Genomic DNA, 27,227 nt, shown 5'->3' on the forward strand with positions numbered 1-27,227 from the left:
CTACTTTGTGTTTTAAATTGGCTAATGCGTGTGCATGGACGTGTGCGCACGTGTGTATGTGTATGTGTGTGTGTGTGTGTATATGTGTTTCGATCATGTGTATGTATACAATGTATATATACGTATAACATATTGCTATATATACATGCAGGACGCAATGAAATGCGTAGAAAAACGGTCGGTATGATTTTCTCTTACACGAGTTCCAAGTCAGTCTTTTCTTGGAAAATGCTTAACAAATGCACGCGGCACTGTTCTCTTCTTTCTTTCATCATTTTTAATCCTCAATATTGATCCTGAGTATTCTCAGAATTCTCTTCGGATCCCGTGAGTGTCACTTAAAAGTAAACACGAGATAATCACAATGTTCCACGAATTCAAAGAAAATTTAGTAATCCAACGGGGGGGAAAAATTCCTGCTTAGGTATAAATTAAATTTAAATTCGAATATACCGTGAAACAGGATCTTATTGTCTATTCACGCTTTAATGCCGTCGTTAAATAATCTATTTAATCTTTTGATTAAATTATTATTGAGAGTTACGAGGAGAAAGCTCGTTAGAGACAGATCCGGGAAAAAAAGAGTATCTAGAAATGCATTTCCAAAGAAAAATGGAAGAAGACTTCCGTTTCCTTTCGAGAGGTACATGTCCCTGAGAAAAAATTGAAAGAACTTTCAACTCTCTTTTATAAGGAACAAGCAGAAATCTACAAGACTAGTTTCTCCAAAGTTTCTTGAAATGAATGTTTTCTACGCGAAAATCGGAAATATTTATTCGCGCGTATTTATTCAATATTTACAACAATTTAGCATTTCCGAAGAATACTTTCAATTTCTTAAAAAATAAAAAAAGCATTTTAAAAAATCGAGCGATTCTTAACGTCATTGAGGAATGCATTTCGGGGATAAATCGAAGAAACACTAAATTCTTCGAAGTCAAACGTTCCTACCATTTTTCTACGCATCCCTCGCGATATCCCGTGCATGTATATGTATCAGCTAGTCGAAAATTGAGGCTACAGTGTGCGGCAGTCTATTGTCTCTCTTGGCTCTTCTCTCCGCAGCTTCCAGTCCAGTTCCCCGGTTTTTCCTTCTTCCTCCTTTTTCTTTCTTCTTGTTATCGGTGACTTACTATCTTCCGGTCGGCGAGGATCCCTCCTCTTCTCTTCTTGGAGCGCGACACGGAGTCGTCACCCTCGACGGTCTATCTCGGGGACGGGAACGGGGAAGACTTTTTATTCCCACTGGTGTGGAGAGGGTGGCAATTCCGAAGGGTGAGCCACCGTGGAGCTGCAAGTCGTACGAACAAGACATTAGAGGGGCGACGAAGGGCAGGGGGAGGGGGGGGGTTGAAGGGAAGGGCTGAGGAAGCTATGCTGGCTGGGGAACGTGCGACCCTTCTGCGGTGAAGCGAGTCGACCACCCTGCGTAACGGCCAACGGTATTTCAGCCGAAACGATCTCGATAAAATTGCGTTTATTACAAATTTAATAATTTCTTTTTCACGTGAAACTTTGAAATTTATTATTAGGCGAAAACGTAATTCTATAATTACCGTGCAGCAGTTAGGGCAATCGATCGCGGGGCGAGCGAAGGGAGAACGAGTATAAACTACGTGCGAATCGTCGAGCTGACACTTTACGACCGGAAACATCAGAATTTCCGGACATTTAGCCTGAGCGAAGCTTAATGTCAGAATTTTGAGCAAATTTTTGAAAAAGCCTTTTACACCGTTCGACAAGGCATAGTACTTGAGGTAATAAATTCAAATTGGATTGAATACATTGAGCCTAATTAATTATACAGACGTTAATCAAAGATATTATACACGAAATTAATCCGTGTGTACTCGCTCGGCCATCCGCGTTCTCTATGGTGATCGAAAACGCGAAGTACGAAATGTCGCAATAATCATTTGCAACTATCACACATTTCGCACTTCGGTGCGTTATGGATAAGAGCTATAATTACGACTAGATCGTACAAGAACTGAAATCGTCAGCGAGCAGTAATAGTGCGGGGGTTGTGCTTTACTCTTTTTCTCTTTATTCAAATCCGTTTTCTTCGTCTATTCTTTACTATAATTAAAAAGAACACAGAGGAATTATAGATACAACTAAAAGCGTATGTACAACACACAAAAAAATCTCATCTAAATTTGTGTATCATGCCTATGAGAACATAACAATCGCTACACACCGAATCAAGGTTTCTCTCTCGCTTTGACCGTTTTGATGACAGATCACTTTCTAGCTCGGCATTAACTTAATGCCGAGTAGCATTATACCGCGACGTCGGCAATTATTAATTATCGAATTGAATTACGCTATATCCGCTCGCGACGATCATTCCGAAGAATATTGATGAATCTTGACTCTCATTAAGCAAAATAACAAAATCGTTCGTCTGATTTCCATGCAGCTGTCAGCACGCGTGACAGCCGATCGTCTCTCTTCTAAATCTTTTTCTCTCTCTCTCTCTCTCTCTCCTTTCTTAGTCACATTTTTTATTTTCAAAATAAATCTACTTTCGTCTCTTTATCTCTGTCTTTTATATCAAGATTAATATTGGCCTAATATCGGGTAAAAGATATTATCTGTGGAACGGAAAATGTTTTGCATCATCGGATATTGGATCATCGGATTTACGAATTATAATTCCAGGTGAATTCAGGGAAAGATTGGGCAGATATATATGCAGATCTTCGAAAGAGAGTTTCTTTTTTTTCTTTTTACTTCTTTTTTAACGCGTCGCGACGTCATCGCGCTTGTCTTTCTTGTCGATATATCTCTCAACTGAAGGCTGCATGGTGGATCAGGCCTTCTTTTACACTCATAATGTCAACGGCAAAACAATGTCAGCTATTTCCTCTGTTTTCTTTTATGCACAAGTAGCGGAATGGCGAGACAATGACGGCAGGTGTGTCATGCGCTTGCGAAACCGGGGTGACCGCTTGCAAATTACTGTATTCAGATTATTAACGCCCAAATAGATTGCGCAATAGATTATAGCAAATTGAAATTTTTTCGATTTCCGAATCGGAGTTGAAAGGAGAAAATCTAAAAATTTACTCTGGTCAGATTTATTTCTTTAAGACTCTGCAATCCTATCTTAAAATTGCCGTGTTACCTGCGTTGAAGCCTCTTTTCCCCAATGTTTAAAAATTCATATCTTCCAGAAAAATATAAACTTCTTTTTGGGCTCATCTTAAAGATAAATTATGTGGTTATTTTCTTAAAAATCGTGATTTTATTTAAAAATGGCCGTTTCAATATGACCGATTAAAACGTCATTTTATTGAAAATTGTTAAAATTTGTTTAATTAAAATGTAAATTGGTATAAATGTTATTGGAAGATGTATAAAGATAAATTCTAAATATGTTATTCTTTTTTTAATCAATCTCAACAGAATTCCAATATTTCAAAAGACATTTCTTTTATCATTGTATTATTGATACAAAGAACAATATTAATGTTTTACAAGGTATTAATATTCTGCAAGAATGAGCAGGTTCAAAAAACGAGATTAAGTCACAAATTGGCGGATGTTCCTCGAAGATTGTAATTGTTTCCTTTTTAATCAGATTCCTTCGGGCTCGCTTTTAAGTAGCCGCGAAAGTGGGCCAGTAGCGATGCGATTTCTCGCTTCAGCAACGCTCTCGCCCAGTCGAAACAGAGAAAAAGAGCGAGAGAGAAGGAGTGACACAGTGGGGAGAGACGGAAACGCTCTCATCGGACAAAGGAACGGTATCCTGCCGAGTAATGCCGGGGTATATTATTGTCGCGCGGATGTTTAAGGAGCCCGTTAATTGCGCGTACGCGAAACTGCCGCTAATTAGCGTCGGTAAACGCGCCTCGTCTGTCGTCACTTAAGCCACGTTTCGCTGAAATCCAGGTGAAAACTGACGTCGGATTATCCTAATTTCCGCACGTCTCTACACGGAATTTATTTCGGAAACTCATTTCGAGTAATTATACATTTGCGCGTTTTTCAATTAACTCCAGTTTGTCATTAACTACGAGTGAACACACAAGGTATTGTTGCCCTACAGCACAAAATGAGCGTGCAGCGTTGCACACTTTGAATAATACGATTATTTACGAAGTACATTGAAATATCACACTCGCGGAATATTTTGCAGCAAACGCTCGGATTATATTCGACGAGTATAATCCATTTCAACAATTTCGATAATATGAATCCTTAATTTAATCTATAATAATTGAATATACGTCTCATATTTTACAAGAACTGCATTCGATCCGGCTTTAATTATTTTCAATAGAGTCAATTTAGAAGCTATTATTTCCCTACGTGGATTAACGCTGGACTGATATTATTATATTTGATATTTTTCCTACGAATCCCCTATCTCGGAATAATTTTATCGGATTCGCGGATCAGAGATCTTCGAGGAGTTTTATTTCACTCTCCAAACGCGAACGTTCACTCCAACTAGTCGCGGTGCGGTCGTGATGATATCAAATTCATTTCGCAATTATATTTAATTATAAACAAGTATGTCACCCCGTTCGAGCGCAATCAACCCGCCTTGACACGAAATACGCGACGCGACCGATCCGATTCGGGGTTGCGCGGCGCGCCTTATACAGGGCGCTACGAAATCGCCAATTGCTCCCCTTCCAATTTTCAAACACGTACAAATAAACGTGATTTCGTGATGCAATTTCTCTCGGGTAATCGTCGACAGATTTATTTGTACGCAGGCGCATTTCTATCTCTCAAAAATCGAAAGAGCGATCTCGGCGATTCCGAGGCGACACCATATACATATATATCGGTCGCGCGGGAGCGTTCGTCGAGAATGTCAGAGGCACGGCGTACGTAACATCATGAGGTAAACAAAGGACGGTTAGAGAACCCAAGGTGAGACAGTTGTAACGCAAGCAAAAGGCAATATACTTGGTAACTATAAAAAATAGGCTGGATCATGTACCTCTGCGAGCGAGGTCGCGCCGACTATAGCTGACTCTCGTTTCGTTCGGTTCGTTCAGGAGGAGGCGTAACACGATTGGTAGTAGTAGTGGTAGTGGTAGTAGTGGTAGACGATAGCGGTAGTAGTCGATAGTAGCTGACAGTGGTAGATAGCTGAGTCGGTAGTGGTAGTAGTAACGTGTACGTATACGCGGCGCAGGGCGCTGGTTCGGCGATCGGCTTGCTCTAACTAAGTAAGCAAGACGTACAATTGTTACACATCCAGCATCAGTTGAAAGTAACACTACCCAACAACACACATCTTGTAGAAGTTACGATAACAGCTATACGTATTGGATATCAAATCGACAGGCCGAGACGTACTTTCTGTAGATGTATATGTATATATATATACTTTATTCCATACGTATATATTATAAACAATGAGAGTGAAATCTAGGATTGATTTCGCGGAGGATTTTGCCATAAGAGTCACGCCTAGATTTTCGAACGAATTCGCATCGAATTTATATAGAATTGCAGACGACTGTAAATATATTCGTCATTTGGAAAAAATGTTTATTTCTTAATACATCTTAAGGCAGTAAATTTTTTGGCGTAGTATTATTTCATAGTACTCACTTAATTTTGGTCGAACATGTTGTAAACGTTAGAAAACAGCCTGCGATACAAAAAAAATCTAGACGTACTGATATCTTCAATTTTGAAATCGGGGAGCCATGAAAGTTTAAGACTTTTTACGCATTTTTGTTACACTTCTACAAAAGGAAAGTTAAATTTTGTTGAGTAGTGTGATCTGGGGAAAAACATTACATAGATCTGTTACTATTAGAGATGTTTTTTTTTCGTCTCAATATCGCAGAGAGAAAAATTAGAACGATATTATAGAATATTTGAGAATTGTTCTAAGTTGCGCAAAATTCGAAAATAATTAATATTTAAATGTTTAAAATAAAATTATATAATAATAAATAAAAGTTTTATTTTTTCGATTTCCCAATTTCGCTGAAACTTTTAGTGGATTCTATTTTGAATCAATTTTGTTATATATGTCTCTTTTATATCTGCTGCCATGTAATTTTCGTTGTTTTCATCATCAAATTATCTATATGTCGCACCGAGAATTCATAATGTCGGTAAACATCATAAAATATTGCCCCGTCATTTTGCGATGAAACAAATTGATTGCTCCAATTGATTATTCCGTTAATGCGGTGCTTTCATTACTCTTAATAATGTAAATTTTCCCATCCAGAAACGCTATAATTATAATTTTAAACACGTAAATGCGAAGCTATCTTCTTATTTATTATGAACATCGATCAACACTGTGCTTTCTGAAAATTGACAGAGAATAGATAATAGACTTCAGAGTAGAATTTTAATAATTTCGCTAACATTTTATATAAAAATTTCAAAAGACATCTAAAGAGATGTATTTTATATGTTATTACAAATTGAATCGGCAAACGGTAATGTTCAAATAATTTGGAAAAATGAACGAACGTCAAAGAGAGTACGCGTAAAAAGAAATATGTAAAATATGGAAAAGATCTTACACATGTTCATATCTTAACACATCTACAACTTTAAAATATCATTCTAATTCTCCGTTCGGCGATATTGATAACTAGTTCCTTATCTACTTGATTTCTGCTCCTTCTGCTACATCGAGAGATCGCATACAGCGATTGTATCACAGTGGGCCGACAGGGTTACGTGAAAAACGCACATCTTATTTCTTCCTCGGAATACAACATCAAAAGCTACACATCGTCCTCTGTGGACGGTTAGCAAGAGGATCGCCAGGACGGAAGGCCCCTCTTTCCTTTTTCCTTCGAACTCGTCGCAAGTCTCGTCTAATCGATTTCGAAATTTACTTTCTCTCTCGTTACGCGTCGAAAGACTCAGCCGGCTCTATAGTCAGCGCTACTCTTCGAACACCCGATACATAATATCCCGCTCGCGCTACTCGATTGCTTGATAAGAAACACTGTGCGCCCCTCTATGAACTCTCTACGAGGATTATTAGCCTGTCTGTCTTTTTTTTATCTAGGATTTAGGATACAGGATCGCGATACGGGGATGGGGGAGGAGCGGGGGGGATGCACGAATGCGAGGGAGGGGTGATATTAATTCTTTTTTTAAACATTAATCTCGAGGGACAGTAAAAGGGAGGATTGTTGCGAAGAGTTTTCTTTTCTTCATTCTTTTTTTTTTTTAAGTTCTCTTGGGTATTTTTTCATCGATCAGTTCTGTGTGACTTTGCTGTATGTGAAATGGGGAACTTTTGTAGGTCGGCTCGTGTCATATCGCATGTTCCAAAACCACAGAAGCGTCACGGCTATATATTCATACATCGACGATGTAAATTGCGTTCTCTTTCATCGCTACTACACGTTATACACATCGTCTTTTAAATCAATACGAAAATCTCACGTCGACGTCCTGCTGAATTGAATTTTATTCGAAAGTTACACTATAGAAGAATAATAAGGCTTCTTCGATGAAGCCTCTTAAACAGCTGATATTCTAACGAGCTGCGCACTTTTCAATCTTGTTTTCCGACCTTCTCCGGTAATTTTGGAACAAAACGCGTGCACCGTGATCCGGCCAAGGGCGACTTCGCGCGTGAATTCACCCTACGATTGCGGCTTACCTCGCGAAGCTCTTGAACGCCGCGGACTGCGGATTAATGCAGAGCGGCACTCGCGACGTGTTCAGCTGCTCCGCTATAAATTTGTGCATCTCCTCTGAAACAGACAACGACGTACAAACGTGTGAGTTGAACGACGGAGGAGAGGCGGGGAAGATCGGGGGGGAGGGGGGAATGCGCTGATGGCGCGATACAGTTTCCCGCGGTCGAGATAACGACCACCGTGAATAACGCCACGGTTCATATCCTCATCGCGCGGTCCTGCGTTAAAGCGCAGCTAAATCATCTCCTCACTCTTGTCCGTGTTGTGTGTAATTTAATATTTTTCAAATTTTATTGTTACAACCAGAAAATCATCATTACTATCAGTATAAATCATATTTATTATCGCAATTGTTTATATTAATTAAAAAAGAAAAAGTACTGAAGTATCTAAAGTAGATTTTTCTTTTTCTGTACGAGAGTTACGTTTTTCAAATTTTACGTATTTCCAAATTTCACCAAACTTTCATGTGTTATACGTCGTATACATTTTTCTGCACGCCTCTGTCAATTGTTGCGCGCAATTCAACTTGCGAATATCGCTGAATTTTGATTGTAATGTAAATGTAACGTACCCGGCAAGAAGGAATAACAGTAACAGTGAGCAGTATTTTTTTTACATTACTCATCGGGTGCGCCGTTTCTCGTCTCATCGTTGACGATTATAGCAACGAGGAAAGATACACGCGAGAGCGATTCACGCGTTCTCAGCGACCGTGCGCTGCTGAGATAAACCATGATTTATCGTGACACGCACACACGCGAGCGTGTTTATCGCGGTTATTGTTCTCGAATAGCGCAGGCACGTGCCTGAGATACTTACCGTGTGCGTCAGTGCCCACGATACGCGCGATATTCCCCGAGACAGTATATCGAGCTTCATTCTACAATTTGCACCGCAAAAACGAATCTCCGACTGCCAGTCGTGCACCTTGCACAAGATTTGACGTAAAAAGTCAACGAAAAGTCAATATGAAACTGCTATTGCCAAATTGTTAAACATTAAAAATTTTCCGTTCAAATACCATTCTAAATCACATTTAAAATAAATGTTATTATTGGAAATAAATTAAATTTATAGGGTAAACCCGGTATATATGCCGCACCTATTAAAAACTTAATTTATCAGATATTATCTATTAAGTTTAAGTTAAATAAACTATGCCAGTAAAAACTTTCTAGTTCACTATTTACTATTATAATATTACTATAATTATATAATAATATTACTATAATTACTATTATAAAAAAAATATTAGGAATCCAAATTATCTATTTTTTATATTAAAAAAAGAAACTTCTTTAATTCCTTGCATTTTTGCCTTATAAAAATAGGGTGGGTTATACGACTATTCACGAGTGGGATAAATGACTCAAAAAATATACAAATAATAATAGTGATCTAAATAATAATAGTGAATAACACGTGAATTGGCAACGTAATTTGCATTTACTCATTAATAAATAAATAAAGAACGTATTATTACAGATTATGAATAAGTACATACATAAGTACATATATACATACATGAATGTTATGATTAATGTATTGTAAAGAGCGTATTATCATGTATTATTATTTACTTTTATATTTATAAATATAAATAATAGAACGTCTGTGCTACGGCATAAATCCCACGCGCTAAAAATGCCGTTTATCCCAAACAGATGGGATATACGAGACAATAAGCTAAACAAAGAATACAAGAGCTAAGCACTTGTATTTTGCTATACTCTATCCTTTACTAATCCTCTATACTTATATACCACGAAATAACCCCGAAGCCTTATATATTTCCTACAATAATCATTTTATGTAGATTATAACTTATAATTGCGCTACTTATTACAGTGATAAATCGATTTAACTTACAATAATTTTATAAATATTAACAGTAAAAAACTGAAATCATAATACAATACTAATATAACATAAAGGCATGTAACAAAGTGGTTGCGAGAAAATTAATTTCACTTCTATTTTTTCTGACTTCTGCGGCGTAAATTCTCGCGCGGCGTATATATTGGGTTTACCCTATTAGTTGTCATTTTTATCGCAAAATCGAGAAAAAATTTCAATATTCGTTTCACGGTTGTCGCAAAATTCATGCTATCTTTAAATGTTACGTAATACTTTCATGAATATTCTTAAATGCATTTTCCCGCTAGATAAAAAATGCTCCAAAAGATCCAAATTTTTCTTCCGTTTTCTTTTTGTTGTTATCTCTTATATTATCGAATGCTTGACGCGACAGAATTTCTCACCTTTCACTTGCTGCACGCTCGTGAGCTTTCGCTCCCAGAGATCGTCGAACGGATGGGCGGCCGAAGGCTCGAAATCCACCCTGTACTGTCTCATACCGGCGCTCGTCGTGTAACAGCATGTGCACATGCACGAATGATATCGAAGCCGTCCCTCGTCCAGATAAGGATGCGCCAAGGCGTCCACTACGGTGATCCTCTTGTCCTGTCATAACAATAATTCGTTGGAAAAGACATTAATATAATGTCCAAATATAATGTCAATCGATAAATTATAAAAGCGTCAAATTCGAGCTAAATAAAATGAATTTCAGCAATCCAGAATAAATGGAGCAGAAATTGTCCCGATCATTATCGATATGTATTTATAAATGCAACAAAATTAACAATTGAAGTTGACAATAAAACAAAATCCGAGACTGTATTAATTGTCATCGATTAAAGCGATAAATAAATTTCGCAAAGAGAAATAGATTCGTAAAAAAAAACAGTATAGGATAAATGATATGGTTACAAAACATATTTTTGTCGATAAAATAGATTAACTAAACATTATAATGTGCATTAAAGCGAAAAGTATCAAAGAGTTCTCGTTGTAATTTTAATGTATAAAAATTGTTATAAATTAAACTTAAAATTTATTTACCAAAAAGTGAAGCAAGATCGAAATAGTGTAAGATTTAATGTAAAAAAATCTATTTTCGCGCGAGGCGGACTTACGGGATCGAAGACTAGCATCTGACAGAGCAAGTGGACGGCCTCGTGCGTCGCTTGGCTGCTAAGATTGTACAGGGTCGCCAGCGACGGCGGCTTCTGCGCCCTTCTCAGCATGTGAGACTTCGCGCCCTCGCACGCATACCTCATCTCCTCGAGAGTGGGCGAGCCGAGCAACTCCGTGATTAATTCGAGCTGAGACCAAGAGAGAAGGCACATTTTTCTTTTTTCGTTGCTCAAGTTTCCAGATAGCCCCTCTATCCACAAGTGACGTAAAATACTCGGCGGTGTCCGATCGATATCTTTACTGATAACTCGCGTAACCGGTATCATGTACGTCAAGTTCAACGTGCAATGTCTAAGGCCCCCCTCTCTCTCCTGAGGAAAGGAAGAGAGGGGGCAAAGGCTTTACGTTGAAACGTTACATCGTTCCGTGAGCCACGAGAATTTTTCAGGGTCCGATGCCACTCACCTGTTGCACGGGGCTTTGGGCCTGGAAGAGGATCCGCCGGCGTAGGAGCTCGCCGAAGATGCACCCGACGCTCCACACATCCACCGCGGCGGTGTAGTGCCGCGCGCCCATCAGGATTTCCGGCGCGCGATAATACTGTGTCACCACTTCCTGGGTCATGTGGACGTTCTGGTCGGGCTCCGCCACCCGGGCCAATCCGAAATCACAGATCTGGAGAAGGGCGGGAGGGACCACTTTAATGCGCGTTCAGCCGTTCGACCGTGAATAATACAGAATAGTCTAGATAGCTAAATTTAGAATATATCGCTCCCCGTTATTTGGGACAAAGGCATCTATGCCGGACAAAGAGATCCTCGCTGTCTGTATTTCCCGATTGTGTCGAGTCCGAATCAGGGGAGAGAATGTAATATATATTCAGAATCATTAACATTTAAATTCTGAGATATCTAGATCGAGACTCACTTTTAATACGCAGTTGCTGTTCACTAGGAGGTTCCCGGGTTTGATGTCCCTGTGGAGAATTCGGGCCGAGTGAAGGTACTTGAGGCCTGAAAGCAACGGTATTCCGCAAATTACATAAACCTGTTTTAATTATAATCGCATCAAAAAACTTTCAAAGACATAAAATATCCAATTTCTTTTTATTGTCGGATAAAAAGTACACAATAGAAAGGTATCAGCGTATATCGAAAAGTTTTTAAGGATCATTGAAGAATTTAATTACAAATCTCGAGCAACAAGGAGATACCTGCGAATTCCGGATAATCTCGTCGGAAAAAGAAAATTAAATTCGATTCCCTCGCGCTAGTCAATTTGACCGATTTGACGGGAATGGCAGCAACGTCGCGGGAGCACCGGATGGAAATTAATCATGAGCACGCGGGGCTTTTTATCGATCGTGAAAATTGACACGAGATCGCCGCCGTCTCGTACGAGGCTGCGAAAATGATAGTGACGGAAGAATTTTTCTCGGCGGCGTGACAAGCTGACAAAACATCAGAAACGCCGTTGCTGTGACATGACACGTCGGTCGTGTCAACGTGAACCCAATTTTCTGCTGATGAAAATTTGCGCCGAGTGCAAAATGCAGGGCTCTCTCTCTCTCTCTCTTTCGTGATGAAAATTCGGGGCACTTCGGAACGAAGATTATATCAGGCTTAATCAAAAATCGGTTATTATTTTGTCGAAAATACCCGTCGATGAAATTCAGGCTGCGCAAATCCGTTGAATAATAACCGAGTTTGCTGCTTTTAATGGAGCAACGTGGAGCGTAAAAGTTTTTACGGATTCTTTATAGTTTAATCCGTCCATTATATGTGTATTTTATATTCAGCACTTATAGAAAAAAACATAATAAATCTGAAAGAAGTTACAAGAATATTGATTTATATAGCGTCGAGAAATTTGGGAAGTGATCGTAACTTTGTAATATCATAAGCTGATTATGATTAACTTCACAGTATTATTAAAAAGGGGACTTATACAGATTTTTTTTAATGACTTTAAAAACTTTTCAATTTTCTCATTGTAAAATTTGGTATATCTAATTTTCAAACTTATGCATCATCAGCTTGTATAGTAAACTACGTGTAATATCGATTTATTCCGTAATCGAAAATATATAACATTATTTCTATAGTTTGCATATAGATTTTGAAGATGATTATAATGATAACATGATTATGATGATGATGATGATGATGATGATAACGAGAAAGAGACAAGTCTCTTGAAGCTCGAATTAATTATTTATAGGATGCAGGAATTTAACAGCCGATAGATTACTCCGTCGAGGGAAAGGTCGACGCAAGTTTAACGATACGCCGTAACGTTGCCCCGCTATCGATTGACAAATATCGTAAAACGGGGTGATGTCGATCGGGGCGTTTCAAATCACGATCGCATTCTCGGCGCTTTATAAATACACCGAGTGACGCACGTGACGCGCTTTAATTAGTCAGTACTGATTCGATATACGAAGCGTTCGAGAAAGAGATGCGCGATCTCTCCGATTCATTTCTCGAAACCAGTTTATTCTTTATGGTGGAAAAAAGTAACTCGTAGAGAGGGGCACATTTCGCGAAGGGACCCATTTCGCGAAGGCCTGCTTTCGCTTCCCTTTGTTTCCTTGCCTTTACTTTAAGGGAGCGATTTCTCTCCCGCGCGGGAATGGCGTATGTGGCGAGGTGAGAAATAACACGGCAGGAGGTGGCGGTCGCGGTGCAGGGCCGTAACGAGATTCCTTCAGTTGTTTCCCGATCCATCCCTGTCAACGAATCGACCCTATACCGTTCGTTTACGTTGATTTGGGGAACACGTTGAAAAAAAAGGACACGGGACGTGTATTTTACGGACAACAACATATTGGTGAGTTAGTTTCGCCGAACGTTCGATTACAGCTTTAGTCTTTCCCATTCTTTCGCGACGTTCGTCGAAGTTGAAAGAAGACCATTATAGGGGAACACGGATCGTTATGATCGCAAATTATTAGAAAAACTGATTATTGTTACAGAATATCCTCGCAGATATATGTATATATATATATATATATATATATATATATATTATTTTATTGTGTAAAAATTTTACAAAATACACAAAGGGTGAAGGCGTCAGCAAGGCTGTTGCTATTAGTGCCTACCCGAAACATGTGCGTGATAAAATAAAATCAGAGAACGAAAGAGAGCGGGTTTATCGAACTTGGAGACCTCCATTTGGATTTCCAGATATATTTGCTAACTTACATAATTCGTTATACGCACGTAGTACGCGCCTAAAATTGTAGGATTATTTTCGGAATCGCGTCCAATCGCAGCACTGAATGTGCTGCAGAGTCACGCCGCGAGTGCATTTGGGTCTTCGCGGCAATAAAACTCGGTAATATTACCGAGGGGTAATCCGTCGTCTGGAGGGGTGGCTGGCGAGATCGGGGAGTTCGCTTCGTCGTAATTAAAGTCCCTCGTCCGGGTCTACTGTACGGCCGCTCTTATTATCGTATCCGTTCGCACGCGATTAACTCGCATCCCGAAAGCTAGCGTTCTCTCTCTCTTTCTCTCTCTCTCGCGTCGAGCCAGAATCTTCGCGTGCGCTTGTTTAAGCAGCGTGAAAAATTCATTTAGCCGCCAAGCTGCACCGCGGCTTAATCGAATGTTAAATTATTACAGATGAATTCGTATTTCTCTTCCCTTCTCCTTCTGGACAAGAAAAATATTCCGCGTTTAAAAGGAAAACTAGTAGACAGATAGTGAATAAATGCATGCGAATATTCATAATTCATTGATAAATTTTACAGATAACGTATATACATATTTATAAAATCAGATGTGTCCTCTGTAAATCCTCTTTCACGAAATTGAAAGCCAAGAAATTGTTGAAAACTGAGAAATTTTAGCAGATCTTAAATTTATAAAAAATAAATCTTCACATTAAAATTTTAATTTTTAAAAGTTTTATAATCTAAAAGTTTTGTAAAAGATTTAACACTTACGGATACATTTAATCCTGAATTTTTTAAATACAGAAAAAATCTTTCCGCGAATTATACAGAATTTTCTACATACCTCGTGCAATCATATTCTAAAAATTAGACAAAAAAATCGCGGTAAAAATGTCGATCTCTCTCTCTCTCTCTCTCTCTCTCTCTCTCTCTCTCTCTTTCTCATGATAGTTTTTCAGTTACATAATGTAATAAAAAAATTCTATATTTTCTATTTTATTTATTATATAAAAAAATATTATATTATAAGCAATCGAAATTAGTCAATGATATCATGTAGAATTCACGCATTCGAGTCTCTTAATTAGTTTTTAGTTAATTCGCCGAATACGCTATTATATTTTATTGAAATATAATATTATACGGCGGAACATCCTGTCAATCTGCATTTGTAGCGATATTGCGTCGATCACGCATTGTAAGTCAACATTGTCGCTGTCCACCGTCGATAAAATCCGGCGGGAGAGCCGAATAAATCCTGAATTCAGTTATACCGAGCAATTACCTAGCCGCGCGCGTGCGGAAACGCGTGCTAATTAAAGTCCATCAGCGAGCCACTTATGGATATCCCAATTATTTAATGTCCTTTATCAATGAAATTAGTCGACTCGAGGTGCACCCTTCGCAATCAACGCGTGATTTCTCACGCGCGCGTCACTTCGTCACGCTGATAACGCGACCGCGAGGCAAGAACGTTATTTTTCCCGATTGATGCGAGAGAAAAACGTGATAAAAAAAAAGTCAATTAATGCTGACCAGTTACGGGAGAATTTTTCGACGAGGAGTTACAGTTATTTTCATTTGTGACCTCGCGTGTATTTGACCGCGCGCTTCTTCTCTCTTTCTCTTTCTTCCACAGTCTCATGGAGATTGAATTAATTTAATTCGAACATCGCGCTAATTGACGAGTGAACGTGACAAAAAGTTCGAACGAAGTCGGGAAAATCAATGGAGTTTCTCTCGCGAGAAAAAGCCAGGTCGCTTTACGACCGAAAATCCCGGCACAATCCTCCCATTTCTAATTATTATTCTCTAAAATATCCCAAAAATAAACATTATTATGTTTGTATTAACGGGAGAGAGAGAGTAACTCTCGAAAGATACTCGTACCAAAGAGCATGGAAAACCGGTCGCGTAGGTTTATTCTCGTCTAAGGTGTCGGCATCTCTTTTTTTGCAACTATTCACGAATTACCGGTACGATCCGTCTGGACTGTCCGCTCATGTCATCCTCGGATGGAAGAACGTTGCCGACAGCCTTGAAGTTAGCCGATAGCCGGGACGAGACCGGGTCTCCCGAAGAGAGAGAGGCCTTGACTTTCGTACGTCGGTAATCGAGGAGTCGCTCGACCTCGCTCGTCGCGGCCAAACCGGAGAAGAAATAAAGAATCCAGCCGAGGCGCGAGAAACGCCGCGATGTCAGGTGCGATGAACCCGACAATGGCAGGCCGGCCGAAGCAAAATCCGATCCCTGACCGTTCGTCAGCAATGATCTCTTCAGCGTATCCTCGAGTACTCGAAAAGTACTTCATCGTCTCATCAATTTATTATAATTATTTTCTCGATTGTTTTAAAATATTTTATTGGATAATTGATTACCTATATTTCATCCACATTAAGTGCATATAGAGATTATTTTTACGGAGTTATATTTCGTTTAATAAATAAAATACGATGAGAAAGCTCGGGTATGACGAACATGATATTCTCTGACTTGCGTAATATAATTTCGTAATTATTTATACGAATGAAAATCTACTGCATAAATTTTTAAATATGATCGAGTGTAATTAAGGCTCCAAATATCCGCGACGAGGTTGCAAGCACTATACGCTGCACCGTCGTGCGTCCCCGCGCGAATGCGGCCGGCCGGCCGACGACGCGACGCGGCGTCGCGACGCTCCTCTCGCGGGTTAATTTTGATACCCGTGTCCCGCCGCCACGTCATCGGAATCGCGCCGCTGTAAACAAGAAGCCACGCACACCGCGAGAACTTATTTTCAGCCGAGGCCGATAACCGCGGCGCGTTACACGCGCGCAACCACCTGAGACTGGGAGATCCGTTTGTTATATTCGTGGAACGCGTATCATTTCGGCATTTGCGGGAGAAGAAATTGCCAAGTGCAAGGGGATTCTTCGTCGGCATGAAACGCCATCGGGAACGACGAGAACGTTCGAATTCCCGTTCGCTCTTCCTCGCGAGCCGGTATAGGATCGCGAAAGCGGCACGATCGCTCGCGGCAGAAAGAAAAGAAAAAAAGGACGGAGGCTCGCGCTGAGAATTGCTTCGAGAGCGACGGGCAAAAGTCCGTTAATGGGCAGTAATCGGCCAGCGCGCGATTAATCACCCGGTCGCGATTAATCCCCGCCGAGTAATTTACCTCGCGAGCAGGAGGAGATACAAAAAAAAAAGGATCTCTCGCGTATAATGAGCGCCGCCGCGCGGCTTCCTGTCAGAGAGTTCGCGAAGTATCTTAAATGTCTTAAATGTTGGACGACGCGGCCGTCGTCGGGCCGTAACAACATAACACAATACCGCCACTAATACTGCCGCGCCCGTTGTGACGCTGCCAAGACACGCGAGAGCGATGTGCTTCCATGATCGCCGAGAGCTTTTGCGCTTCCGTCGAAATTTCGCCTCCTCTCCGTAAAGTTTCTTCCCCCCCCCCCCTCGTTGCACCGAACAAAAGCACGACAGCTCGTCAATCCTTCCCAATTTCGAAATTTCGTCATATAACGTGTAACGAAGTTTACTGACCTGCGTAAATTCCGAAATAGGTTTAAGTTATAAATTCGCGAAAAATTAGAAAATAAGTGGAAAACTGTGGAAAGTAAATGAAAATCATGAATTCAGAGGTCGAAATTGGATGGTCGAAAAAAATCTCAACGGTGTAAGACAATTGATAATTATATAATTATATCACTCACAATTTACGTTGCCGAGCTTCTAAAAAACACGTGTAGTTTCTGATTTTTCTTTTGTTCACGCAACTTGTGTATTTTTATCTGTTGGTAATTGGATAATTTCACCTTATCCGGATGACTGACGCACGGTCGCATTATTCCATTTAATGAAAATGTCGTGTAATTTACGACATCGTGCAGGCTTCGATCGCGCGCTTGATTAAGGATTCAACTTCGGCGGCGTGCATATATATAGCCACGTCGTTCTCGGAATATTATCCCTTGATCGATACACCTGTTGTCGATTAAGTCAATTCCGATCAGACGTTGAATTTAATTAACAACACGCGCTCGCGCGCGCGTACATGCACGTACTTATGTACGTTGCCTCGCATCGACCTGCTTCCGGCATGCGTCTCGCCTTCGTGTAGCACATTTGCCGTCAAATTAGATCGTAGACTAGCACATCGTGAACTAAGTTGTGTCAAGGGTATCGAAGACAGGTTAAGAAAAAAAAAGTCTACTGCGTGCACGAGAAATTAAATTGCCCACATAAGTGAGAAAAGAAGAAGAGAAATATTAAATTTTTATCGTACGTACTTGTCCACGCCTTAAGTTAATATAGGCTTTATATCAAATTTATAGTTTCAAACTATCGTTTGTTTTTCAAAACGAGCTAAGCGATTATTCTGTCTTTATTGAAAATACAATAATACTAGATATTTTAATTTCTTGGCAACATGCAAAAATTATCATTATGTACACAAATTATTGTGTATTAATAATAACAATAAAATAATAATAGTAATCAAATAGTAAAAATAACATATAAAATGTTCTTGATTGGAAAAAAAGAAGTTTCTGATATAAAATAAAGCTTCAGGCTGGAACAGTGATGTGCTTATAGAGCGAAATACACGGTGTGAGAAATTGAACTAAAAATTTGATCCACCTACGTCGCTGATGCACGTGGCTCGTGCACGTGCAGCGAAAACTTAAAGCTAAGAGGGTTCGCGCTGGCGAAGTTCCAGCCGATTTAATGTCGGTACTTGTTAATGTACAATGTAGAAGAATGACAGGCGAGTGAAGAGAATGTGAGCTAATATTTGCCCTCGAGAGAGCGGGACTTTGAATTATTAACTTCGTCGACTTCTGGCTTCGACTCGAGGCAGCGATTCGGGAGGAATTACGATCCTCGTTCGGCGAATCGCGAATTAACGGGAATAAACGGGACTAATTATATAGCACAAGAAATCATCCACGGATACCAGGTATCTTGACGAAGAAGAAGTTGATCCATTACGTCGATGTGAAATTTGAATATCTTGCTTAAAATTTATTGAAATTCACAATTAATATTTATTGCAGAATATATTGTAATTATAATTACAATACAGTTGCAATGAGCAATATTTAGTAGAATTTAAATTATTGAAATAACAATGCAATTCATCATCATCAATCACATGCGAATGAAGTAATCATAAGAAATCACGCAATTTATCGTAATCGTCTAAAATATTAAAAAATATCTCGTCGGATTTATTTCAACAAATTAGTTAATGCAACGACGCTGATTTCTTGGTGTTCTTTTGACTTTCACGCGTCGATGTTTGAAGTAAAAACATTAATCCCGCCTGCTTGCGCGCCGGTGTTTAATTAAATTATTTTGTCTGTTTCTTCCTGCTCCCTCTCTCTTTTTCCCCCTACCTCCTTATATATGTTACGCGTTACACTTAACCGCGCGAACGAGATTACACGCCGTGTAATCCGCTCATTAAGATTCGTTTGACGTCGATCGCAACCACTGGCAAGTAGTACGAGCGTACAAATCGACGAAGTCAGACACGCCGCGCGACACGTGTCACACAATCTCTGCGCAGAAATTACACTGCTACTACCACTACAAATCGTTCTGGCACATGTGATCTTGCAATTGCAAATCTCGATTAAAAATATTCCTAAAATACATCTATTTAGAGAAAAATTAATTTTCAAATTATGTATTTTCTTGAAAGAAAATACGAAACACATATAAAAGCATCACAGGAAAAATTAGTTTTTTTAAGAACAAACGTTAGAGATGTTTGTATTGGAGTATTTTATTTTTTACATCTGCATCTTTTTTTTAAATTAATAAATTGGTAAGTTTCAAACACAATTAGTTTTTTTGCGACATTGTAGTAACAAACAATAACAAATGATGTTGGAAACAATACTTATTTTAAGTTTCCGAAAAATTGGGTTTTTTTGTAAAATTATGTAGTAACAAACAAATGATATTAAAAACAATACATATTTTAAGTTTAATTCATCATATTCTAGACTAGATGCTTGGCGAAGGGTCTTTGATATTCAAATTAAATTGATAAAGTCAATAAATTAAAATTAGATCAATCAATTTTCAAGAATGCGTATATGGCAAAGCAAAGGAAGTTCCGCTTAGGGCACAGTTTTACGGCGCAGTTCACGTCGAAATTAAATTCACTTCTCTACTAAATCCTCCGATGCTATTTATCCGTCTAAAAATACATTTCCCTTCCTTCCGCTTTCGCTCTCCGGTACGATATCGGTTGCTCTTGTTGCGAGATATCGATTTGTTGTTACACAATGTTGGCACGGCGCGCCCGCCTTCTCGGTAGATTAAAAAGAGAAACGCCGTGATTTCTCTTCAAAAAGATATTGCCCCTTAATTAAAACGTCGCGACGGACGGAAGAAGAAGGAAGGAGAACGCAAGAGGAAGGAGGGCGAAGGGGGAGGAGGTAGGAGGACGCGCAGGACGAAGGAGCAGGAGTGGCGAGGTAGTTAGAGGAGAAGCCAGAGCCGAGACCGGATGACGGGGTCCGGGGTCACGAATGGGCGGCGGCACAGGACTGGTTTCGGACCAGTCAAGAGAAGAGCTGCTTTCTGCTCTATCTGTGCCCCGAGCTTTAACGCGTCGCGCTACACTGGATGGGATCCGAAACGGATCCGCGACTATGTGGTCAACTGTCCGTGAGAGAATCGGATCCATGACGCAAAGATCATCGTCCTCTTCGTAATTCTATAATATTGTCGATATAAGCAGTTTGTTGTACCGCGAGCGATCGACCCTTTGCATTTTTTTTAGATTAAAGAAAACAGAGCAAAAAATAAAAAAACTTGGGTAAAACGTGTAAAAAAAATACTGTCACATTGTGTCAATTGAATCACGACCGAAGGATCGTTATTAATAAGTATCCTGTCTCACACACGTTGCATCTTGCTTTCAAAGCTTCGAGTCAAAGTGCTGAAGATTTCATGTTAAATACATGACGCTCGAGATCGCGATCGCGATCGACGATTCGCGAGTGCGCGACCCGAACGACCACCTTACCGGATACGAGCGTGCCGCTCGCTTTCCGGTTTGCGGCGTCTCCTTGAGACGTGCGTATAACCGTTGAAACACGCAGGAGCTCGAACGAATTCAGGGTCTGATCGGAACGGACGTTGACCCAAGAGCACGGCCAAGAGAGCAGTCCTGGCCGAGATTGACGAACACCTATTTTCGTTCTTGGTCACAATAGCAATTTAGAAAAAAAGAAAATCACGATTGTGACGAGATCTTTAGAAATGTGTTTCTCAAAAAAAAAATCACCGTTCAGCAATTCGCTGAAATAAATAGCAAACGAGCAAAATGAGTGAATAGCGAATGTATTATTATTTTTAGTTAATCTGGGTCCTGATTTTTCGCTGCGCGAAATACGTTTGAATTCAAGTTTCAAAGCGAACGTAAAAAATATCTAGATATTCCGCGATTTTCAATGATAAATTTATCTGAGAAATATCATCAGTGTCGTGCTGTAGAAATTAAATTTAATTTAACGAGATTACCAATATTTATATTAAGAATAACATAAAATCCTGTTAGACTAATGATAAATTTAATTTAAGAAAATTACATTTATCATATCTATATAAGCACCAGATTTTTTACTTCAATTGCATAATTATAAGAATTATTACAATAATACTTTTTTATCATTTTCTTTCTTACTGCTCGACTCTTTCATTATTTTAAAAAATCTCATATTTCTTCATATCTCAAAATAAAATTATATTTATCGCATCTGTAACTGCACCAGATTTTCTACTTTAATCGTATAATTATATCAATTATTACAATTAATACTTTTTTTCATTTGCTTTCTTACTACTCGACTCTTTCGTTATCTATACATTAAAAAAAATCCCTTTTATATCTCCAAGATAAAATTCCAAATCGCTCATAACGCAATTTTATCTCGACAGTTATTCTAATCACATATTACGTTACATCGAGACAGCATTTCTCCTCGCGCTTGCTCACGAGTATCGAAAACAGTAATTTCAGAAGTAACTCTTATCGCGGCGGGAGAGTGAGAGGGGGGGGAGGGGGAAGACAAAAATAAAGAGAGAAATAAAACGAAGAAGTCGCCGTGTGATGAAACAAGAAAGATTATTAATTATGAGAAAACGAGGAAAATTTACTATTCGCAACGGTGCGCATCAGTCGGCTGGCGCATAATGATCCGGTTGCTCTCTCGCGTTGCATTCACGTTGCACTAGTTGCGCCACAAACCTCCTTTTGGCCGAGAGCGGAAGCGAAGGGTGAACGCTGGCTCTCCTCCTTCGCCTTCGCTGGCTAACGCGCGATTCGGGTTGCACATCCTTCGTGGCAAAGGAGGGAAGGAGGGAAGCGGGGATGAGACGCGGCGAAAACCTGTCGTGACAAATTATCCTCGAAAACACAAGCGGCCAGAGGAGAAACAAAAGTATGGCGACACGACGAATGATGAATTAATGTGGCTACCCCCTTTGCGCCTGTCTTTTATATCTTTAGGTAATAATAAAAGCCAAAGGATGCGTTCTTTCGGCCGCAGAAGGATGTGTTCGCGAGAGGATCAACTCGATCGTCACAGTGTGACACTGCACCAAAAAATTTCTCTTAAATCCTTTTTATTGACGTACACTGAGAAAAAAATTGATTGTACGAACTAAATTTATATAGTTGTATTGTTGTATTGTTTGATCGGATGGTTGATTTAACAATTTTTTAATTGCACAACAAAAAGTATAGTTCATTCATGTCAACCATCAAAATTTTTTAATTAAGAATTAACTAAACCAACTCAATTAAATTATTTTGTTCGAAATACTAGTAGTATTTATTTGTGTTTGGATGCTATTTAGTTACCAAGTAATATATTTGTTTAAATTCCAAGTATCAAACTAACTTGTAAAATGTAAACGATGCTGGTGGGAATAAATAGTGTTTATTTTTAATAGAACGGTTGAGTTAAATACAATAAACTTTTGTTGAAACAAAATAGTTTAGTTAAAAAATAGTATTTTGTTTATAATAATAACAAATATTTTGTGTCATCGTAGTAACGTTCAGTTAAACGTATCGGACTAAATATTTTGGCGTTAAACGTATCGGACTAAATATTTAAAATGAAACAAATTTTGCGTTTTTCAACAAATTTTTTTTCTCAGTGTATCTCATGTATTCCTTTCTAAATTAGAGTTTATACTCTAAATCAATTTATTTTCGATATTACTTCGATTTGTTTCACTTCGCGACCGCAGACACGAATGTATGTATTTTCTACTTGCAAACGCGCAGACTTTTCTTCCTCTACTAAAGTTACGATATATGTGCAACGTTATGCGAAATCCCCAACGTGAACATCGCGGGTCCTCGGAGTTTAGAGGGGCGATTCAATCGGCAGCGAGGATTTATCCGTCGTGCGCGCGATAGATCGCAAGATGTGTTCTAATATCGCTCAGATGCGCCTGTTGTATGCAAAGGCAGAAGCGTGAGTAACGAATTTAGCGCGCCGCGGCCCGCGACCCTCGTTTTTCTTCTCTTCCGATTCTCTCTTTCCACATTCGTCCCGTTTTCTTTCTCTCACTCTCTCTTTCTCGCTACCGGAGTTTTCATTTCGTCGAGTGCCGCATTCGTCGAGTGATCGCAATATAAACAAAATCGATCGTACAAAAAGATGACTTTCTCCTCCCCCCTTCTCTCTCACTGCTGTAATTCTTTCCATATTTAATGAAAAATCTGCGACTGTTCGTTACAAATAATTGCCTACCACGAGAATTCCGATATAATATCTCTTGAGAATGAAAATATGAAAATTAATAAGCGTAGTTACAACACTTGAATTATGTTATCTTGTTATCTTTCTTTTATACAGTAGAGGAAAAAACAAGAACCATATCAATTAATCGAAATCAATAACACTCGATAAATTTTTTAAATATTGGCAAACGTAATACAATATACTACATTTAAAATCTAATTATTTGAATTATTTAAAAATAATATCGACGAGAATGAAAAATCCGGAGAAAAAAAAGCGATTCTTATAAACCGAACAATTTTTAAGCATTGAGATAGCGACTTTCAAATTTGTCTATTATCGTCGTGGAATTTCATTTTCAGACGATGAGCACCTTTCTTTTTTCCATTCCCGTGTTGTGCCGTGTCGTGTCGAGACGCTTTTAATCCGACCCTTTGATCCGCTCTCTTTCCCTCTCCCTTTCTCTCCCTCTCGCACAACGAGAGAGATGTTTATCCCGCGTTTTTGGATAGCCAAATCGCGCTTGTGTACGAAATACAAAGGGACGGCAGACTTCTAATAAAATTCCGCATCCATGAAATGTAATCACGCGTGCTGTGCCTCTTTGATTAAAATTACGCTCGACGATGCAATATGCAATTCCTAACGGAACGGGGGGAGAATCTCAAGTTTTTTTTTTTTACATATCTCCGCGGAGGGAGAATAAAATTCTAATATTGCACTCTTATCGCGTATGTCTTTCATATCACGTTGTCGCGACAAATTTTAATGATACCACTAATAATTACTTCTACAAAAGCTCCCGCAATAAATAGGAACTTTGAGAACTTTTATCTGTCGTGTGATTTTTGAACAAACAAATTTCAATACTGATGCGCACGGGAAAACTAAGTCGTGAAAGAGTATCTTCGCGGGCTTTTCTTTTTTTTTCTCCTGCAAAAAGGGGAAAATAGTGACAGGAGCGACCAAGAGAAAAAGATAAACGAGAACTACGAAAAGGGTGGACGAACATTTTTCAATCCTAGGGAAAGAGACAGAGCGGCGGAGAGGTGGAGGGGGGGGGAAGGACAGGAGGGGACGAGGACGAGTAATTCGGCAAGCCAGACAATGTAAGGACGATATAGGAGCGTCGAGATCCCGGGATGATCCCGAGGGATGAATAGAAACGATCCTGTTTATCCCAGTTCTCCCGCCCTCGCCGCTCCTACCGACTCCCCATCCTCGCTTCTCCTCCCTCCTCCTCCCGCCCCCACCTAACCGTCGCCCGACGACGACGGAGGCAATATGCCGCTCGTGGATTTTTATAACCGCCGACGCTTTTCCTCCTTCTTCGCCATTCTCATCTCGTTCCTCGTATCCAACCCCATTCTCCGCCACATCCTGTCCGCCACCCCTCCCCCTCTTCCCCCCCCCTCTCCCTCTTCTCCCACCTGGCAGACTATCTCGGAATCTCGACCTCAATGACTCCTGAGAGGTCGTCAAGAGAGACTGGACCGGCATCTTCGCCGTCCTGGGAGCTCTAACTTCGAACTTTCTCATCCTTTCGTTACTCCTGCCGCTCTTTTCAGTTTCCTGACGAGGATACGCGCGTTTATGTTTTAGTCGAGCTGGCCCACCATCCGTCTGCATTGCACATTCTTCATTATACGTTCAATTTAACGTTAACAGTAAAAATGTATCAACCTGTATTGAAAATAATGTAACGTAATAGATATGTGTACAATATACATATATTGTTACGTTAATATAATATACGCTACTGCAAATTTTAAAAGCATATCAGGTAACATGCCTCTACACTCCTTTCGTATTTCACGTTTTAAAAAAATTCCCGCTCGTATCATTACACGCGTAATAAAAAGAAACGTGATAAGGCTGCCTGTAACTCACCTCGTAGAATCTGATAAAGGAAGACCTTGATGTGGTCCGGGCTGAGATGCTGCGGGCTCACGATGATCTTGTGCAGGTCGCTCTGGAGCAGCTCGGTGATCACGTATCTGCGTTGGGTGGCTCGTTAAGGAATTTATCGATTATGATCGCTCGTATTATATCGCTAAGTCGTGTCGCGCGTATACCGAACGAGTGGCAATTAACAGGTGATTCTCCTTTCCGTCTGCGTCGTTACGTCGCACCCTGCGGAACAGGTCGACTAATTTCGCATGCGCGAACCACTTCATTTAATCCCCTTAATAACCTATATCAATTTTATTTCTGGCACGCCGAGCGTGCAAACGTTTTCGATAACGTCACGAACGGTAAACGCATTAGGTTCTGAGCTTCGGCGGAGGTTGTAATTCACTTTTCAAAGGCCTAAATGTGTCCGCAGAAGTGAAACATTCACTTACAGTTCGTTGTGTAGATATTAATTTTAATATTGTAGATAAAATATCAAATTGTGTGTGTCTGCGATGTTTTCAGAATATTAATTGGAACATTAATTAATATATTAAAGCAAATTTAATCGGGTTGTTGTTATTTTACTTCGCGGTTAATAATTACTTTATCGATGTTTATCATGAATATCATGGATAATATTTATCTTATTATTATTATCATTGCACGTAGATACTGTACAGATATATCCTTCATTTATGCCGATATGATTTTATATATTTCCTTACTGCCCTGAATAATATTTCACTGTCCGCTTAATTGTCGCGGGCTAAAATAATAATGATCGGCCGGTCTTCTGAAAAGGAAAGAATTTTTATCGTAACAACAGCCACACCGAGCGGAATAATCCGTCACCGAGTTATACCGATCCATCAACGTCCGAGGTAAAACTGCAATCGCGCTGTAACGCGGTGTAAAGTAACACGCGTGCGATCGCTTCATCGTGAAATATCCGTGTCACGTGTGCGGTCGAGAGAGTTAATATTTTCGCAGCGGGGTTGATTTATGGCGTATACGAATGCATTTGGCGAATGACCGAGCGCCCGATCGCCCGGGATAACGTAATAGATAATGAATATCGATATACGCGGCACTCGATGGTATCTACTTGCCTGCCGCTGACAGTGATCGAATCGGCCATAATGAATACGATTGTCGATGTCATAATGTCAGGGGAGACAGAGAGAAAGAGGATCCATTACACGCAGAATGGCCGATCGCTACCGGGAGACTTTGCACGAAACGAACAATGAACGAAAGAATTAATATCGAGGTCAGTAAAAAAAAAAAATTGCAGCACCAAAAGCTGATAATCGAAATTTGACGTTTCACCGCTGGTCTCATCTTCGTATCGTTAATTCGTATCGCGACGAGAAGGTTTTTAAGAGACGATATCGTTATATAAAACAAATTATTTTGACCTATATAATTCTTCTCGTAAATATTAATGATCGCAGATGCGCGAAACTGAATTCCGTTTCGCCGTGGCCGAGATCGCCGCGGAAATGTCGAAGGAACGAACTTCGAATCGGGAGCGCAATGTCAGGGACGGGGGAGCGCGACGTCCCGGGTGTGTGACATAATTCGGCCCCGAAAACTCGCTCCCGCGCGAACGAACGCGCGGGAGACGTTGTTCGAGGGAACGCGAGATAGCCGAGAGGCCGAACGAAATAGTATAATGGCGGAATGAGGTCGACCGGGTAGATTGGAATGCAGGTAGAGGCTGCCCTGCCGCGAACC

General features: G+C 39.9%; 1 protein-coding gene across 1 annotated transcript in view; it reads right to left on the minus strand.

The window, feature by feature from the left end:
- Nucleotides 1-262: 262 nt before the first annotated feature.
- The window catches only part of LOC105456472 (serine/threonine-protein kinase NLK), a gene marked incomplete at its 5' end in the record, with an annotated part of 41,930 nt that continues 14,965 nt past the window's right edge, over nt 263-27,227 (minus strand). Inside the window, 7 exons of the mRNA XM_011700531.1 lie at nt 263-1,291; nt 7,619-7,712; nt 9,923-10,124; nt 10,640-10,828; nt 11,106-11,315; nt 11,568-11,653; nt 25,485-25,591. Of these exons, the coding sequence (XP_011698833.1) occupies nt 1,237-1,291; nt 7,619-7,712; nt 9,923-10,124; nt 10,640-10,828; nt 11,106-11,315; nt 11,568-11,653; nt 25,485-25,591 (943 nt within the window). The remainder of the gene's footprint in view (nt 1,292-7,618; nt 7,713-9,922; nt 10,125-10,639; nt 10,829-11,105; nt 11,316-11,567; nt 11,654-25,484; nt 25,592-27,227) is intronic.

The sequence above is a fragment of the Wasmannia auropunctata genome, unplaced genomic scaffold (assembly GCF_000956235.1).
Source record: "Wasmannia auropunctata unplaced genomic scaffold, wasmannia.A_1.0 LD335661.1, whole genome shotgun sequence".
Taxonomy (NCBI): Eukaryota; Metazoa; Arthropoda; class Insecta; order Hymenoptera; family Formicidae; genus Wasmannia; species Wasmannia auropunctata.